The sequence below is a fragment of the Musa acuminata genome, unplaced genomic scaffold (genome assembly GCF_036884655.1).
Source record: "Musa acuminata AAA Group cultivar baxijiao unplaced genomic scaffold, Cavendish_Baxijiao_AAA HiC_scaffold_1129, whole genome shotgun sequence".
NCBI classification, from domain to species: domain Eukaryota; kingdom Viridiplantae; phylum Streptophyta; class Magnoliopsida; order Zingiberales; family Musaceae; genus Musa; species Musa acuminata.
Genome location: NW_027021342.1, coordinates 44,787 through 62,930, shown reverse-complemented (window position 1 = coordinate 62,930; position 18,144 = coordinate 44,787). Strand labels below are relative to the sequence as shown.

The following is an 18,144-nucleotide window of genomic DNA, read 5'->3' as shown; positions in this document are numbered from 1 at the left end:
AAGAACATGTGGGACACTCCACAAAAATAAGAACCAAGCCTGGGGAATATGTTGGAGAGGTGATGATGCACTTGGGTGAAAGCTGCATGGTTAGCTAATCACATGGTAGGATGCTTTAAGAGAAATAATAATAAAAAAAATGTGTCGAGAGCATTAAACCATTAAACGCATGGATGAGGTACTTGTTTGGAACACAAGGTAGAGTGTGATGATTGAGTCCCAGCTGGATCGATACGGCACAGCCTGCATCAGAGAGTAAAAGTTTGTGATCATGAAAGGGATATATACTTGCATCCTAAGTTGGGCTCCGAGGAGGATCCCATGCTCGGGGATCTGAATAAGTCAAAACAAAATATCACAAGAATTTAAACAAATCAACAAATACTACATCGATCGGGAAAGAATAAAAGGAAAGGTCAACAGACAGGCTGACTTGAATATGGATGCATAGCACAAGGGATCATAATGCCAATAAACATGAGTTGACAACAAGTGGAATTCTTACCATCATTCAACGAGCCATGAAGAAATCAGGTATCACAGTGCAATCTCAGAGATTAAAGTAAAAAATTGCATTGTAATTCCTGTACTTGTAATATAGGACTGGACAAAATAATGCAAAAATTGAACATAATTTCCAATACACCAGCTAGAATAACAACCTCAGTTGATATACAAACCAAAACTCCAAAATCATTTACCAAGATTGAAATGTGAAGAACCTTAAGAAACACCTGGAGTTAATGTGATGAAGAAAACAACAAATTTACTCTTGCCAAGCTCATAACTTCATAGCCACATCGTCGGATGAAGAAAATTGAAAACATCAAGATTTATATCTTAATAACACAAAAAGAGGTCCACCCAAAGAGTAAATTGTGTCGACCGTCAGGAATAAATAAAAGCGAAATTCTACTTGCAATAACCACAAGTACCTCTGTACATGTACATCAGTTTATACCAATCAGACACACTAAGAACAGCAACTTCTTTCCACCATAAAAATTGAGAATTAAAGTGAAATTAGAGGTAAAAAGATTTAAGATAGATGAGTGGAAAAGAACAAATCAGACACAGCATCACACCAACTTCAAAAGGTGACAGAGGCAAAAAGAAATAACACTTTTATGTGTAATACAATTACCCATTACAAAAAGAACACGAGTTCACAGCAGAATTAAGTTCAGCCTATCCAACCATATTCCATAGTTGACACACAAATTTAAAGCTTTAACATGCATGGATGAATACATAACCAAGCCAAAGATTTAACCACATACACTGGCATAAAACCAAAAAAAATAAAAAGGATTTAATTGTACATGATACGACTGTCAGTTGCACTCAATGATAAATACAAAGTAATTATTAAAATATGCAAGATGATACCATCAGCACATGTATAGTAGCTGAATGTACACAAGTTATCCCGTTCAACTGTTGGTTATACCAGAAAATGAAGAGGTAGAGAGACCAACTGCAACAGTAGATCACTTTCTCAGGGTACAGGGTTTGCAGCAACGGTCAGTGACAATATCGCAGCACCACAACAAGCAGAGATAATTTAGACATGTGCCATAATATGCCATACATTTTATGACACCTGGCAGGCAGGCACATGTTCCGGAATCTCCAGAGAACCCCATTGCTTTGGCTCTTCATAAGCTCTTCTAAGATTGCGGATGAACCAGAATCAGGTGATTTTAAGGCACATCTAAAATATGAAAAATCCCTAAAAGCAATCAAATCGCATGCTTTCTACTAAACTTTATCATTTTCTGAAGAAAAAAATGAAAAGAAATCAATCGTATGCTAGTGGTCACACGTGGAGTAAGGAAAAGTCAAAGACTGTCTGCACATAAGATGGTCCTAAAGGATCATCTACATGATAGCTTCCTATGACCTGGCTACGCCTCTGACAGTGAGAAGGGACCTGAGGCCAGGGAGCTTGTATAGATTATATCTATTTTTGCATCCTGTTAATATTGACTTTTGAGCAGCATATCCTTAGAACTTCACTATGTTGCTCAGGAGGAAGTTTCTTTAATATTTCTGCTATCGCAACCTTATGCTTCTTTTGAAGATCATCAAGTTCCTTCTGCTGCTCAGTCAACAAACGCTCTAATTTTTTAACAATGAACTGCATATCCTCGGACTTATTTGCAAGAAAAGTTTCATTTAGTTTGGTATCACTGCCCTCAAGCTGTCCAGAGTGGACTCCACGGTTACACAACTGAAATCCAGCACATGAAGGTGATTCATCCAGGTCTCGGTTTAGACTGTTAGTGGAGGATGGGTTTCTCGCATTATAAGATATTAGTAATGACCCAATTCCCAGATTATTGTCACCACCATCACCAGAACCTGGGGGACGTATCTGTTGTTTAGGTGAAGAGCGGTCAATTGACCGGGATGTCCTCTGGCCATCCTTTTTAAAGGAATCACCTTTCTCATCATAAACCTCAAGAGATATGTCTTCACTTCCATGCAATTCCAACTCAGAACATGCATTTGAGTGTGCAAGAGATGATGGAGAGTCTACACTAGTTGCCTTTGGAGAATCAGACCAATACTTCCGACCAGAAGGGAGCCGTTCTAGGGTAAGACTGCCAGCTGGATTGTCTAATTCATTGGGCAAAGCAGAAACTTCATCTTCAGCTTCCGAATCATGGCTATGACAATCAGAAACTGTTACATAATTGCTATGATATTCAAAAGCTTCTCCTGACATCCATTCTGGGACATAGGCATGTATCTCAGCATCTATCATTGCAGCAATCGTTGTGACATCTTGATCCGTAAGGTCTAATTCTGCCACCATTTCTGTGGCAACACTTACTGATGTGTCCGCCTCAATATCAAATGGAAAATGAATGTTGCGAATTTGACCTATGGTAAAACAAATCAGCAACAGAAACATTGAGTTGAGAGTAATTACGAACAGATACATCAGTCACAAGTAAACAAAGAAGCAAACTTGTAAACCTGTTGAATCCGCAATCCGTAGCTTTAAAAATATTGTGTTGAGGTCTTTGCGTTGACCTTCCACAGTGAAATCTCGACCAGCTGTAGCTAGTTCTAGTTGGTCATACCCATAAATTGTACTTGCATTGGAATGACCAACATTATCTGCATTTGCAATCTAAAATTACCAAAAGAAAGAGGATGACAGAATCACAAGAAATACATGTCTCATAAACATCAACAAATATACTATGACCATTATAAGATCCAGTCCAATCTTTCTTTACCTGATTGACTTGATGATGATCTCAGGGAATAACCTATGCTGTCAGTGTCTGCATCTTCTTGGAGAAAAGAGTCTAGTAATAATTCCCTTGCGGGCAATCTCTCAGAAACATTGGCAATGCATTTTTCGATAAACCTCTTGACTCCTGGATCCTTTACCTTAGCCAATGAAGCAGGCTTTATTCCCTACATGCCAATAATGAAACTCATCAGACAGCCCACTGCAGACAATCATTTTGCAAAACACCTGACATAAGTAGGCATTAAGCTTATGGCATTCAACTAAGTTAATATTTCCTTAAGACTAATAAAACAAATGGAACAGGAGTAAAGTTGTGTTAAACTTCCAAATAGCATAGGAACCCAGTCACACAAAGGAACTCCTAGAATATTTTGAATGATAAAGTACAGAGCAAACAAAAACCTTCTATACTCGGATGTGTAAAGACAATTTCTACGAATCTACAATATGATGGCAACACACAGAAATATAACATAATTATTAGATGAGGACATTCAAAACATGTAATCATAAACAGCACAGGAACAATGGGAAGTTAGCATTTTCTCAAGCATCATAATGTACGAAAAAAGATTCATCAAAGAGCAAAAGAAAAAAAAGGATATGTTAAAATCTGTCAAATCATAGCACATGATCCCAACTTACTTAATGATCTGCTACCCTGACCATAAAAGAATGAAATACAGAACTTAATGAACCATGACCCACTTAGTAAGGGTGGCTACATTTGAGTGTGGGGGAGAACAAACTTAGATTATTTTTTCAACTTGATAAGCTGTCACATCAGAACAGGAAACATGATCTGGGACTAGTGTAAAATCCCAATCTGTGATCAGTTTATCCAAATTTGACCCAATTACCCAAGTAACAAGTTTCTCGACCGAGCTTGGTTTATTTCCAGCTGGTTCAAATTGGTTAGTGAGTCCAGGTCGGGGATTAACACATGTTCCATCAGTATCATTTCTTTGGTACACTAAAACCGATTACGAGTTAAACAGGGATCCTTACAGAAGCAGCCAAAATGACTGAACAAGAACAATTCAGTTTCAATAAAAAGAACTTTCAACCAAATGCCTTAAGTACACAGAAGAAGACCTAACTCAACCATCTCAAAAGATGGATTAATCTCAATATTTAGGAACTCGTATTCAAACACAGGGGTTTCTTTTATACAAAAAATAAAAAATAGCATCTAATTCATGATCTTTTAATAGCCTTTAGTTGCAATATGACTCATCTAACAACTTATGGTCACTATCAAATGCATCAAGGCATCATAAGTCATCAAGATGCATAAGGTATCTCACGGCCATTACAGTGTCGAGCTTCATATGAAGGTTGACCCTTGCTTGTTGAGGCTCTTGAAAAGCACAAGTATACATAATGTGATGACATTGACACTATCTACTTTTTGTTCTAGTAATATGATAAAAAAGATTTTCGAACTAGTATCATGCCAAGAGTCGAATGAAGCAACCAAACAAAATAATTGTATTAATGAATCCAGTGCTCAGTAAATTAACAACGAAAAGTTAAATCGTCCATGAATATATAGTAAACTCACTGAGGTCACTTTCTTGTATATTTGTGCTGCATTGGTGCATTCCACATACGGGTACTCAAATGTCACTAACTCTAATAAACACATGCCAAATGCATATATATCAACAAGCTCATTATATTCTTCCTCATAAAGTTCTGGAGCCATAAATTCGGGTGTCCCTGTAACAACATAATAACTGCTAAAAACCACTTATTCCAACTTTTACGAGCATTTGAAATTCAACATTCCAACCAAAAGGAAGACAGTATTCACCAATGCAACTATGAGCGGAGTGAGCATGGCAAAGAATGGCTGCCAATCCTAGATCACCTATTTTCACCTCCCCCTGGTTCCCATTTATGAAAATGTTGTCACATTTCAGGTCTCTGTGGATTACTGGTGGATCATGGCTATGGAGGTAGTGAAGCCCACTCAAGATTTGCCTCGACCACTTCTTCAATGCTCTTACATCCACATGCTTATGTTTTTTCCTGTACCTGATTCAGCAAACAGACAATAAACAATTATCTAGCGATCTTAGCTGAACAAAAGAAATATGAATATTCTTAAAGAGAAACCGAAAGCGGTGGATAAAGGACGCACTGACGCAATGTCCCAGAGTTGAAGACCTCGGTGATGATGTTGATATTATCATTCTTGGTGTCGACCCATGAGTTAAAGAACTTGATGATGTTTTTATGCTTGAGGGTCTTGAGCAAGTGAACTTCCGAGTGGAACCGGTCCAGGTCGTCGGCATTCCGAAGCAAATCGGCCACCTTCACCTGATTCCAAGCCACCTCTATTCCTTCCACCTCATCAAAAGCCTTGTAGCTGGCAAATCGCGCTCTCGTCAAGGATTCCAAACAGCTCGAAAATGCCAACACACAACCAGACAAAAAGGAAACTACAAACAAGCAAACCCTACTTAAGCCAAGAACCACGGATTAAGGATACACGGTCTTGAAAGCCCCCTTTCCTAAAACCTCCTTATACTGCAACATCAAGCGCAACAGAGGATGAACGAATTAGGGCATAATCAATCAATAATTTGCTACAAGCAATCGTGTTCGGCTATCATAGAACTTCGGCACGGGATTGCCGTGATGAAAAGAGGCCACCGGCCGCAAATACGACAATTATCCGGCAAATTGAAAGGATTGGAAGGGCTATAGATTGGGAGAACTGACCCGGCCGTAGCGCCCAGTGGGATCGATCTCCACGAACTCGGCTTCCGGATCCTCCGGCTCCTGCTCCGGCGTGGAACCTCCGTGCATTTTTCTCCGCCAGTCCCCAACCCTCTCGAGCACTAATCCTGGAAAAGCTTTGAAATTGCTCGACGCATTTACCCAAAGAGAACAGAGAGTCGAATTGCTCGCGATCCGGGTGTTAATAAAAGGCAGGGGGCAGAGGCGCTCCTTGGCATGCGTGGGGTCGGAGTTTTTGTTTTTTGTTTTCGTTTTTCTCCTGTTGTGTCCGGCTGCGGGAAAACAAAAACAGACGTCTCAAATACGTCTGCGCCAATGCGTATTTTTGGACGCCATTAAATTGCTTTCTGGGGAAGTTCTGCTGCTCCGCAGGAACAGTATTAGATGTCACCCTTCCCCCCTCTACACACGTGGTAGCCTGCTATTGGAGTGTCGCATGTGCCCCAACAAATCTGAATTTGATTTATATTATTGAATAACTAAAATATTTTTAAAATTATATTAAGTAATCAGTGAATTTCTAGGAAATTTTATTTTTTTATTTTTTTTCTAGGGAGCTACCTCTACATCATATTTTGTGAAGGGTACTCATTATTTATCATATATTTTAAAATATCCTTAAAAAGACAATAGATAAGAATACGTTAAATATTTTTGAATAGGTTTATAATTTTTTAAAAATAATATAAATTTATTTTTTAAAAAAATTAGATTATTCATCGGGTGTAAATAGATATCGTTTCATTATATTATCAGGAAACATTTCAGATATTATGGTAAATTAATCATGACCTTATATATATATATATAGGAGTACCTCTCATTAAGAAAACTTTGTTTTCAAAATTCACCCATAATTCATTATCTCTATATCTAATGAAACACCAATATCCACCATCTATAAGCAGCAATTAATTGTAGATGGTTCCATTTACCTCAAGAAAATAAAAAAAGAAAGGGGGAAAATAAAACAAAAGGACCAGCTTGATCATCTTTGGAATCAATGAACATGGACAAGGTTGGTCGGCTGGGTCCCATCTGGCCACCAATGGCATGCAACTCTGGACTCCCATCATTGGCAATTCTTTTCCTTCTCTTGCAGATACAGTCAACCATCTTTAATTTGATTGCAGCAATCAGAGGGAAATTGTTATTGCAGATTGAATGATGCTTTTATACCCACTTTATGAATCATTCAGTGACTTTGTCACTTTCTGCTCACTTTACCAAAATCCTTCATGAAAAACATCTTCTTCCTACTTCATTTGTATTTCTCATGTAGTTTCCATTATCCATTTGGAGAGTTTATCAAAAAAAAATCTTATTTTAGAATTACTAAAGAATAAGTATATTATATGATTTACAGGGTTTGAATATGAATCCACACAAATTCTATTTAAAGACCTTTTAATCATCTAAAAATAAAAAAAAAGTATATCAGGTATTTTGAAATAGTAAATTGAATTTAATATATTTTATAGTATTACGATAATAAATGAATTGTATTACATTCGATCGCATAATCGATCCGAGACATATTAAATTAGGCTTAAAAAAATCATAAAAATAAATAAAAATATAAAAAAATAATATATTAATTATTTATATCATATATATTTTTTAAGGTAAGAGTTTGAGATTAGTCAGACAAATTTTTATGATATTATAATATGAATTACATTGTACTTAAAATCAATGTAAAATTAAACAGTGACCTTTCTATCACTCTAAAAGATTAGCTGTTACTGATTTCCTTTACCTTCTTTTGGATTTATAAGCCATGGAACTAAAAATATATCTTTCACATGCTTCAGCTTGGGTTCTCCATGAATCGGTGCTGTATGGGAGTTGGATCAGCTTTGTTTGCAGGTGGTGCTTCCATCTTCTTCGTCCGGTCATTGCTGTCATGTACCCTTCGACGGCCCCATCCATCCATAATTCATATAACCAGAAATCACAGGCACACACACCCACAAGAGAGAGAGAGAGAGAGAGAGAGAGAGAGAGAGAGAGAGAAACAACAAAAACATTATTTTCAGCGCCAATATGAGTTCAGCTTAACCAGTTTATGATGAATCATGGAGAGGATGTGAGAGGATTGACTGCATTGGCTGACACGAGCCAAGCTCGAGACAGTACAAACACCCATGTTTGCTCCAAGGGTTGATGTCCTTTGATCTGCAAAAGAAAAGCCAGTCCCCTTTTCTTCTTCCTTGTTTCCTTCAATTTCCTCGTCACATTCAAGACCAGTGGGCTGCACCATTTTCTTCCTCATCTCCATTAACCCAACACCAATCATGAGTCAGCTTTTAATTTCCGCATATTATTTTTATACTTGATGATGGGCGACCGCAGTCTATATCTCCTCCCCCTCTGGTCTCTCTCATCCCCTATTTCGTCTTCATAGCTTTGCTTGGCTCTTTCTCTCTCGTACTGGCAGATGCAGGACCCGCTATTTACGTTTCCTTCCTGCTTCGCTCCCGGCGAGCGGCTCCCCGAGGATCCCACCACCGCAGCTGCGACCAAGTCGGGCCAGAGCATCGTCACGTCCATTTACCGCACCAAGATCGCAGGCCACTGCCGGCTGATCACCGTCACCTGGTGCCGGGACGTGCTGGTCCGCGGCCTCTCGGTGTCGGTCGACGACGAGGGCTCAGGGAGCGGTACCGAAAGCTGCGGCGGCGGCGGCGGCAACCAGCTGGTTTGCTTCAAGGTGGAGATGCGGCCATGGCACTTCTGGCGCAAGCACGGCTCGAGGCGCTTCCAGGTGGAAGGGAAGGCCGTGGACGTCCTGTGGGACCTTCGGAGCGCGAAATTCTCCGGCGAGCCGGAGCCGCAGTCCGGCTTCTACGTCGCGGTGGCCTCCGACCACGAGCTGGTGCTTCTGCTGGGCGACAACAAGAAGGAGGCCTACCGGAAAACCGGGTGCCGCCCGGCCACCATCGACGCCACCCTGGTGTCCAGGAAGGAGCACGTCTTCGGGAGGACGCGGTTCGTGACGCGAGCTCGGTTCCAGGACAAGGACAGGCCGCACGAGATCGCCATCGAGTACAGCAGCAGCAGCGGCGGCTGTAGCATCGGCGGCAACATCGACCCGGAGATGGTGGTCAAGATCGACGGCTCGGTGGCCATCCACGTGAAGCATCTGCAGTGGAAGTTCCGGGGTAACGAGTGCATCACGGTGAGCAGGGCGCGAGTGGAGGTGTACTGGGACGTCCACGACTGGCTCTTCAGTCCGGGGCTGAGGCACGCCATGTTCATCTTCAAGCCCATCACGCTGCTCAGCTCCTCGATGCCGCTGTCGTCTTCTTCCTCGAGCACCGTCGACAAACACATTGCGCTCATGACGGGCTCCTCGGGGTTCTGCTTGTTCCTCTATGCATGGAAGTTAGATTGACCATGTCACGGTCCAATATTACTGCTGCTATCATCGCGGTTTGGATTAATAAGAGTTTTAAGAGCCATTTTTGATCCAAGTTTAGCGCTTTCGGTGATGAGATCTGAGGGAAGCTGGACATGCTTGTGCAGGAGGAGAAGGGAGGGGATGACTGGCGAGCACATGGGAAGTCGGGGGAGGTCGAAAGGTAGCAACAGCTGGTGTGGTTGAATAAAGGGACATGATAAAGGATGACAGAGTGGACTCACCAACATGGCGTCCAATAATGCTATTCTCTCAACAGTCCAAGCCACCACCGTCACCGCTACCGCTACGACCACCTCCAGCTTTCCTCCCCCTGTAAACCACACCCCAAATCTCTCTTCTTTGTTGCTTCTGCTGCTGCTGCATTTGATTCCGGTCATTCATCGAGATCAGATTCGCCCCCCCTTCCCCAAATTAATTAGACGATCCAATAATTGAACTGTATAATCACTTTAATTGATGTGTTCTTGCATATCTATCCTCTGCAAATCCTAAGTTTGAAGTGGACTAAATGAAGTTTTGGGTAAGAAGGGTCAATAATCATGTCTTGGGTCATTTTAGTTAGCGTATAGTTCACTACTAACGACTAGAGGAAATATTCTACATAACATAAATATTTCATGAATATTTTTTATTTCATGGATGCTGTAAAAAATAATTGATCATTTGTCTTCTTATATTGACTAACTATGAACCACATGATTTGAAGTGAATATTTTTTATACCATTTGTCCCTCCTCTACGGTGTATTTGATGAATTCTTTCTAGAGAAATCTTGAAGTGCATACTTAACCCAACGAGAGTACGATAGGTGCCCTTTGATACTTAATCAAAGAAAAACATATTGAGTGGCCTTTGAGGCTTAGCTTAAGGACAACATATCTAATGACCTTCGATATTTAGCCTAAGGAGAGAATATTGAGTAGTTTGTGATGCTTGGCCTAAGAATGATGTATCCGACGATCTTTGATACTTGGCCCATGGAGGACCCATCGGGTAGATATTAATGCTTAACTCGAGAAAAGTACATCGGGTAGCTTTTGATGCTTAACTCGATGAGGACGCATTGAACAACATTTGATGCTTAGTCTGATGAGAGCACATCAGATGAATATTGATGCTTACTCGAGAAGGGCCATATAAGGCAGCATTCGATGCTAAGTCTAAGAAGAGCATATCGAGCAACCTTCGATACTTAACCCAATAAGAAAATATCGAGTAGCCTTTACTACTTAATCCGAGAAGTGTGTAATTGGTGAATATTGGTGTTTAGCTCGAGAATAGCATATTATATAAATCTGAATCCTTAGTTCAAGAATGGTGCATTGAACTAATAAGTCAATAAAAGAGTCACCGACAAATATATTTGATAGGTTATATGTCATATAGAGTGAGAAGGATGAGCAAAAAAAAATAGATGAGAGGTATCTAACAAGATATTTGACAATTGAGCTAATGCTTGAGGCTATAAATGGTTTTTTGAGTAATATAGGGATTCATTCCTCCTCCTAAGTCCTCTCGAGTCTTTAGTCTTCTAAGCCCTTTGCCCCCACTTCTCATCCCTTAGTCCTCCGAAGTGTCCTCGCTTTGAGGTTGGGAAGATGTCTTCTTCCTATTCAACTGAGTTTCAAACATTGTGATAATATTTATCCATATAAAAGTCTCAACTTGCATTTTGATGATGGAGGTCAGTGGTTCAGCTTCCACCTATTTTGTGAAGTAGTTGATCATAGTGATCAGAAACCTAAGTTAGCTTAAGGCAAGTGGGAAAGGTTGAGTTGGTCTATCCCTCATTGAGCATTTTGACCGGGTGAGGAATGTTCACCGATGCTATAATGGTTGTTGCTATTAATGTTGATTAGCGTGTGTAGCCAAGAGTTGAGCTAATCACGGGATGAAGGGGATGATAGATTTCATCATCCCCGTCAGGGCTTGCACTAGTTATGTTAGATTAAAAAAGACTTTGATCGAAGCCATCATGTATATATATTGATGCATTCAACAGTAAAAAGAATCTATGATCGTTGAATAACCTCTGGTATCAAAATGGAGTGTAAGCAATCTTAGAAGCTCTCGTAGAATATAACATCTATTTGTTGTCCAGATTTAGTGATAATATTGTAAGTGGGGACCGAGACATCTTGGTTGGGACACTCGTTCAAAGAATCGATGGGATGATGCTCTTGTGGCATCTTAATCCTTCCTCTAATACCAAAATGATAAGAAAAAAAAAATGATGATCGACATGGAGCAATAGACCAACCCGACTCGATCATATCTTAACTTACGAGTCATTCGACTTGTATAGTAGGTTTTCAATATCTAATGTGAGGGTTAACCTGTATTCAATACCAATATCTTGTAAACTCCATCATCCAATGCCTATATTAGGTTCAAGATGAATTAAGTAGAGTTTTGATTACCTACCCAAATTTGGTGGCTAGCTATCAAAGAAAATATTCTATGTAAGAAAAAAATATTTTCAAATATTTTTCGTTTGATCGATTGTTGAGAATTTTTATTTTTTATTTTGCTAGTTAGGAGGCCACATGTCCGGACAAATAATTTTTATATAAAAAATAAATAAAATAAAAAATTATGACTTTGGAGGGATGTATATGAATTTTCTTTATAAATTAATCAATGCATGGCAGACAGGAATCAGATTCCAAGTTTATGATCGGACGAATATAACCCATCTTTCTGCAGATATGTTCACGGCCCCACACGTTTCTTGTCTCACAAATTTTTGGTTCATCGAGAGGGTCTGTATCTGCCCGGACATTATCGGACTCGGGTACGGTACCTATGCTCCGCAAGTTTGATCCGAAGCATCACATCTCTTGTCTCTAATATAGAAGAAATGTTGGACATGTTTCTTTTGGATCCATAAACTTATTGGATTCAAATATGAATTCGTTATTGAGGCATATACGGCTTCCTTACTTCTTAGCCTTTCTCTTCTCGACGACGAAGAAGAAAGCGAGCGCGACGACAGAGAAGGCCGACAAGCACGCTGCGGCGATGCCCAGCGACGCATGCCGGCCCGTGATCCCGACAACGTCGAACAGGTTGGTGGTCTTCTGGGCGTCGGTGCTCTGCCCGTAGGCGACCTCCGCGTCCTCGGAGTCCAGCACGTAGGCTCTTACGAAGAAGGTGGCCGTGGGGATGCTGCGCTCCACGGTGTACGTCACGGAGCCGGCGGTGGCGTAGGGCTGGGTGGTGATCTTGAACTGGCACGTCTTGTCCTTCTTTAGGTTGTCGTCCGTCTTGCGCCACCCGCGGTCGGCTTGGCTCGCCGGAGCGTAGCAGAAGCTCACCTTCACCTTCTTGTAGGCTGAGACGGTGGCCCCCGGCAGGCTCTGGTTGATCGCCCAGGTCACGTTCATCTGGTCGACGCCAGCATACAACACTGCATGTCTCATACGAATGAGAATACTTCAGAAACCGATGCCAGGAGAACTTCTTGTCCCATCATCAAACACAAACAGAGAGAAAGAGAGAGAGAGAGAGGATCGTTTTCCTCTGAGTGGTGTTGGAATATTCTTTCGTTTGTAAAGGACAAATTTCCAACACACCGTCGTCCTTTTGTTGCATAGGCAAAAGATAAAAGAGATATGTCACACGAAAGACCGTCAGACAAAAAGAAAGCATAAAAGAAACAGCGGTGCATTTCCGCTAGGGAAACAGGGAGCTTAAGAACATCATCCACAGTAGTTGAAAGGTACTGAAAGATGGGAAGGAGGCTTGCAGAAGATTCTTTTCTTAAGAACGATCGAGCATGATGACATGATCAATGAAAAAAATCTTTCGCAGAATAAATCAATGACTAGAATTCAATAAGAAACCAGTTAATCCATGATGCTGGAACAGAAGGTACAGACCTTGGCCTGGACTTGGGGATGCAGTGACTATGAGAGTCTTAGGGACGGAGGAGAACAGCACCGCCGCAGAAGGCCCGAGATAACAGAGGAGGAGGTGGAGAACCCTGACTTGACACGAGAGCAAAGCAGCCATTGGTTCTTCTTTGCCTTCAATTGTGGGAGCTCCCTTGGTTGATGGTGGCTTCTTATATTTAGTTCCCAATCGACTGACCAGTGGAAAGCCAAATAGATCTTGCATTGCTTGCGCAAGATTTGTGGGGGCTCTTCATGGGCCCAAAGGATGCTGGAGTAGCAGTGCAGGGAAGGGTGATCATGCGAACACGGTGGCCTCCATCATCGGCCGAGGGGTAACATGACCTCCGTGGTTGACTTTATCCTTCGTGGACCGAACATTCTTTGACTGTCAATTGCACGAAAGTGTGACACGTCGATGAATGCAGTGTGGTGTTTCGACCGCCGTTTCGCCCGAACCGGCACGAAACGGGCGATACGTACCGGTCCGAATGTGAACCGCTACACGGACGGCCTCCGATTCGGGCGGTCCGCCTTGACCCATTAACTGTAGCTTTTAGGGCCCGCATTCGCGCCACCGCTTCGCCGGAACGCGAGTGCGTCTTGCCTCGTGCTACCGTCCGTCGCTGCTCGCCGTCGACGGGACGCTTCCTCCTCCTCCTCTTCTTCCTTCCATCTCTTCCTCCACTCCTCTTCTTCCTCTTCGAAACATCGCCCATGTACCGGTGTTTCGTGTGTCAGTGGTCTGGCTTCGTCCCTCTTTGAGTTTGCGAAGGGTGTCAAACTGGCCCTTGGCAAGGCAACAGAGTTTCTGAACGGTGTCACCAAAAGCTTCCCTCGCCAGAACAAATGAGGGAGGAGCGGGGGAGCGATGGAGATCGGAAGAGGAAGAACAAGCAGACAAGATTACAGGAAGAGCAAAGGTATCTGTTTGACATTGCTACGCTTCTTCCTTGGATGTACTCCGGATCCGGGTTTAGAGGAGGGGCTTCTGGTTGAAGGGCTTCCTTTTGTTTGGTACGTCTCCTTCCTTCTATTCTGTAGTTTCTTGATGTATCTCAGAATGTCTACAACTTCCCCATTCTGAAGGATGAGCAGTAGAACTAAGTCAATTCTGCATGATTCGTGTGCTTGAAACGTGTAATGCTTTCCACATTTACTTTTCATTCTCCATTGTTCTAAATTGTTTTCTTATTTTTAGGGCAACATTGGTGATTGCTCCCTCTTAGTCGCATGAGTATGAATCTGTACGCAGAAGGTAGATCTTTGTTCTTGCTAACATAAACCGTAGCAATCCCTCGGCTCAGATTTAACTTGCTCATGTATTTGACTGAAGATTGGGTGAATGGTCGGTCATGTTGATCCAGCCTAAATCTTATGATGCTCTATATCAGGCTACTTACCTTTTGGATGGGAGAAGGATTGGATTGTTATGATGTTGAGATATAGTTGTTCTTCTTTGAAAATGGACATGCAAATGAAAATAAGGGCATTGAATAGGCATGCAAGCAATATGATCTTGATGAGTTTTTTTAAAGGAACTCTCCATAACAATCTTCAGACTTGTCTGAGCATCGGGTGTAATATTTACTCTACAAACTTAATTATATGGAAGCGAAGTCACTGCTTTTGCAAAAGCAGAACAACTTCTTGATCCATTTTCCCAGTAGTTGCACCTTTCTTTATTACTTGAGAGACTACAGATCAAAAAGTCTATTGATCACTCTACTTCTCAAGAAACATCAATAACTGTGTATGGGTCACAGAAGTTAGTTTCTTGTTTAAATCATGCTTAATGTCCAGTTAAATCTTCTGGTTTAATCAAAGACTGTTATTCTTTAAGATTGCTAATGCAGAAAAAAGAAGATAAAGAAAATGACAAGAAGAGGGGAGGTGATTAATGTTGTTTTAGACTGAAAAAGAAGAGAGAGTCTATCCATCCTCTTAACCAATAAAATGGATCAAGAGATGGACCAACATGCCAAAGACACTAACATATGAGATATGTTGTCTGATAGCAGATAAGATTTCCTCAACTGCACGAGGAAATCTCTGAACAGTTGAGGAAAATCATCTCTGCTAATATGTATAAATAGCCACCAAGTTCACTATCTCAAGCATACTTTGTAATTACATTTCATACTCTATCATGGTATCAGAGCCGCTTCATACTCTATCACTGTCCACATTGCAAGAGTATTCTAGTAGTATCTTAAGTTATTTTTTTTAATTGAAAGCCATACTATGGAAGAAATTATGCTAGATTAAATGGATGCTTCAGCGAAAATCATGTTTTATATCAAATTGTGTGGAATCCTGTCCTAGGAATGAAAGTGAAATAGGTCTTGGATATATCTTTCTTGGACCCTCTAAATTGATGAGTGATGTCATTTTCATGTAACAGTGTGCCCCATGTTCGCATGTGCTATGCTGGCCCAATGCTTGATGTAGTGTGTGTTTAAGAGAAGACATTATTTAAAACAACAATCTGCTTGCCTGCCTGGGCAGTCACTTAGACTGGGATGGCTTAGAAGTCTTTTAATTTACTCCATAAACACTGTTTTAATTGCTGTGGATATTAAATGACTGCCGAGTTTCCATTTGCAGTGACTGATCGACTCATTTGAAGTACTTTTGATGTTGCGAATGGATCATACTGTGGTTTTTCGGTTAATGGACTTGTTACTCATTGTAATATACTCCTAGATGCCTCAAAATCTCTTCTGACACCTTCTCTGATGCTGCAACTGTCAATGTAGCAATCAAATGAGTTGTGAATCAGCAACTGCTGCTTCTATTGACAGTAGTTGCTGTTGTCACTACCATAGCTTCCTTCCATTGCATTGGTTAAAATAGCTTCCCAACTTAGTATCACTAGGTTGCTGCCTGACTCCATGGCACTTGGTTACTTAGGTTGCCTGTTTAACACCTTTCATCTTCTAAAACATAATACCAGGTGAAACTTTAGCTTTAGCTTGTAATATATTTTTTTAAGGTGATGAGTTTCATGGTCACAGTGAGGAAGGAGGTTTATTAATCAGGGAAGACCACCGAGAATCCCACAGGTCAGGTCATGGTCAATGACTATATGTTCATTGTCTTTCCTCTGTTTGCCAAATTTTTGGAAGCACAAAATTTGCTTACAAATGTTTCCAAAAAGCTTTGACATTTTGATTAGAATAGAGCAAAGATGATATTATAGAGCATGCTTCGTCTCATCTTCCAACTTTGTTCTGGGAAGTGGGAACAAAATCCCTAAATTGAGCTTGATGCCAAATGGTGCCGTTTTAAAATGCTTTTTGTGAAGACAATGACAAAAATAAAATAAAATCAAATGAACTATATCTGTTTCATACAGTAAATAACATTCATGTTTCTTGTTTGTTTGTCATTCAGATAAATCTTTATGCTGTTTTTTGACTTCTTTACCTGTTCAGGTTTATAATGTTACCAAATTCTTGGAGGAACAATGTGGAGGAGACGATGATTTATTGACAGCCACCAGTACATCCTTCTCTATTAAGAACAGTAGAAAATCCATTTTCATCTTCTTGGATTTGAAGAAAGGATTCAACTGATAATTTTGAAGAGGTTGGGTTGGATAGAGCACCTATTGCAAGGGCAATGATCAATGAGCACTGTCAATGAGATGCAGCAACAATCCTTTCCAAGATTAAGACACTCGAATTCATCATAACTTCAGTTTTTGTTTCCACTCGCAATCTTGGGATGAGCTACTGGCATCAGAGTTATACACTCAATCAGCTTAAAATCTTTTGATGCGCTTGCAATGTTAAGCTGGTGGTAGTTGTACACGTCAAAAGTCATTTCCTTGTTCCTCATTCATAAAAGCTTTTGACAACAAAACCTTTCGCCATTAAGCTTTGCTGTAGTGAACTGTACCTGAGAAACCTAAAAGTTGCTCGAGGTTCTCCCTCGCCATTTCCTTCACTCGTGCACTTTCTAATCTTCATTGTACATGTATAGAACTCAAACATGATGTGGCCTATGGACCTGATGATGATGTTGCTCTTTTCCCACTCTTTTATCGAGTTGCGTGTTTCTGTGGAAAGGACTTGTCTCCTTGCTTGAGCATCTTTTTTCTTCTGCCACTTTCTAGGTTTCACATGAAGTTGAACTGCTGACAGCTTTGTTATTCTTTACATTGAACTGTTCAATCTTGATCAATTATTGCACTTTGTGAATTTTGGCGATTTAAATTCTGTTTATTTTGTGGTTTTATGTTTTTGCTATGCAACAGTGACAGATTACATCCTCTTTTTTCCAGTAATTTCTTGTTCCTTCCATTGTGATGATGATTTGTTATCCTAATCAGCCTTTTAATCAAAGAGTAGACGATAAATGTCTACGATTGAAAAGCTTGTTGGGAACATGCCGTCGTCATCCGTCCACAATCTTATACGCGTTCTCCTTCCAGTTTTACTCTCATGGAACCGCTACTAGTTTCCTATCCACTTCGTTTCCTACCCTTCTTGTCATTGCAACAAGCCTGTGGGTCCTGGCGGGGCCTGGTCCCCTCGGTCTCAACTCGAGACGGGGTGGCCAAGTGAATCCGTGCCTACGACGAATGGAGTCGCGAACCCCGGACGTGCGCAATTCGTATCTCACATCGCGACCTGAGTGGCCCCAACACACGCGTCACGGTCGCGAACGAACGAGGGCAGCGGCCATCGCCGACATGGCGTTGACCGCCTCACCGTCGGTCAAACCGTTAGGCGCCCCAAGCACGGCAAGCGAAGCCTCCCCCTGTCCCTCCCTCGCTCCGTACCACCAGCCCCATCTTTATC

At 41.2% G+C, this 18,144-nt stretch overlaps 3 protein-coding genes across 3 annotated transcripts; 1 reads left to right on the top strand and 2 right to left on the bottom strand.

Annotated features, from left to right (window-relative positions):
- Positions 1-1,098: 1,098 nt before the first annotated feature.
- On the bottom strand, positions 1,099-6,201 carry LOC135668513 (probable serine/threonine-protein kinase WNK3). Its single transcript, XM_065178500.1, has 8 exons — positions 6,002-6,201; positions 5,769-5,806; positions 5,418-5,645; positions 5,088-5,311; positions 4,836-4,993; positions 3,252-3,435; positions 2,986-3,129; positions 1,099-2,889 (listed from the first exon to the last, which is right to left on the bottom strand). Exons 1-8 carry the CDS (start codon positions 6,086-6,088, stop codon positions 1,964-1,966), a joined length of 1,989 nt encoding a protein of 662 aa, XP_065034572.1. The 5' UTR covers positions 6,089-6,201; the 3' UTR covers positions 1,099-1,963.
- A 1,855-nt stretch (positions 6,202-8,056) lies between these two features.
- On the top strand, positions 8,057-9,979 carry LOC135668519 (uncharacterized). The gene is made up of 2 exons (XM_065178505.1): positions 8,057-9,454; positions 9,548-9,979. Exon 1 carries the CDS (start codon positions 8,460-8,462, stop codon positions 9,414-9,416), a length of 957 nt encoding a protein of 318 aa, XP_065034577.1. The 5' UTR covers positions 8,057-8,459; the 3' UTR covers positions 9,417-9,454; positions 9,548-9,979.
- A 2,074-nt stretch (positions 9,980-12,053) lies between these two features.
- Positions 12,054-13,627, bottom strand: LOC135668514 (high-affinity nitrate transporter-activating protein 2.1-like). Its single transcript, XM_065178501.1, has 2 exons — positions 13,325-13,627; positions 12,054-12,852 (listed from the first exon to the last, which is right to left on the bottom strand). The coding sequence occupies exons 1-2, from the start codon at positions 13,560-13,562 to the stop codon at positions 12,383-12,385; spliced, it is 708 nt and encodes a 235-aa protein (XP_065034573.1). The 5' UTR covers positions 13,563-13,627; the 3' UTR covers positions 12,054-12,382.
- Between the last annotated feature and the right edge of the window lie 4,517 nt (positions 13,628-18,144).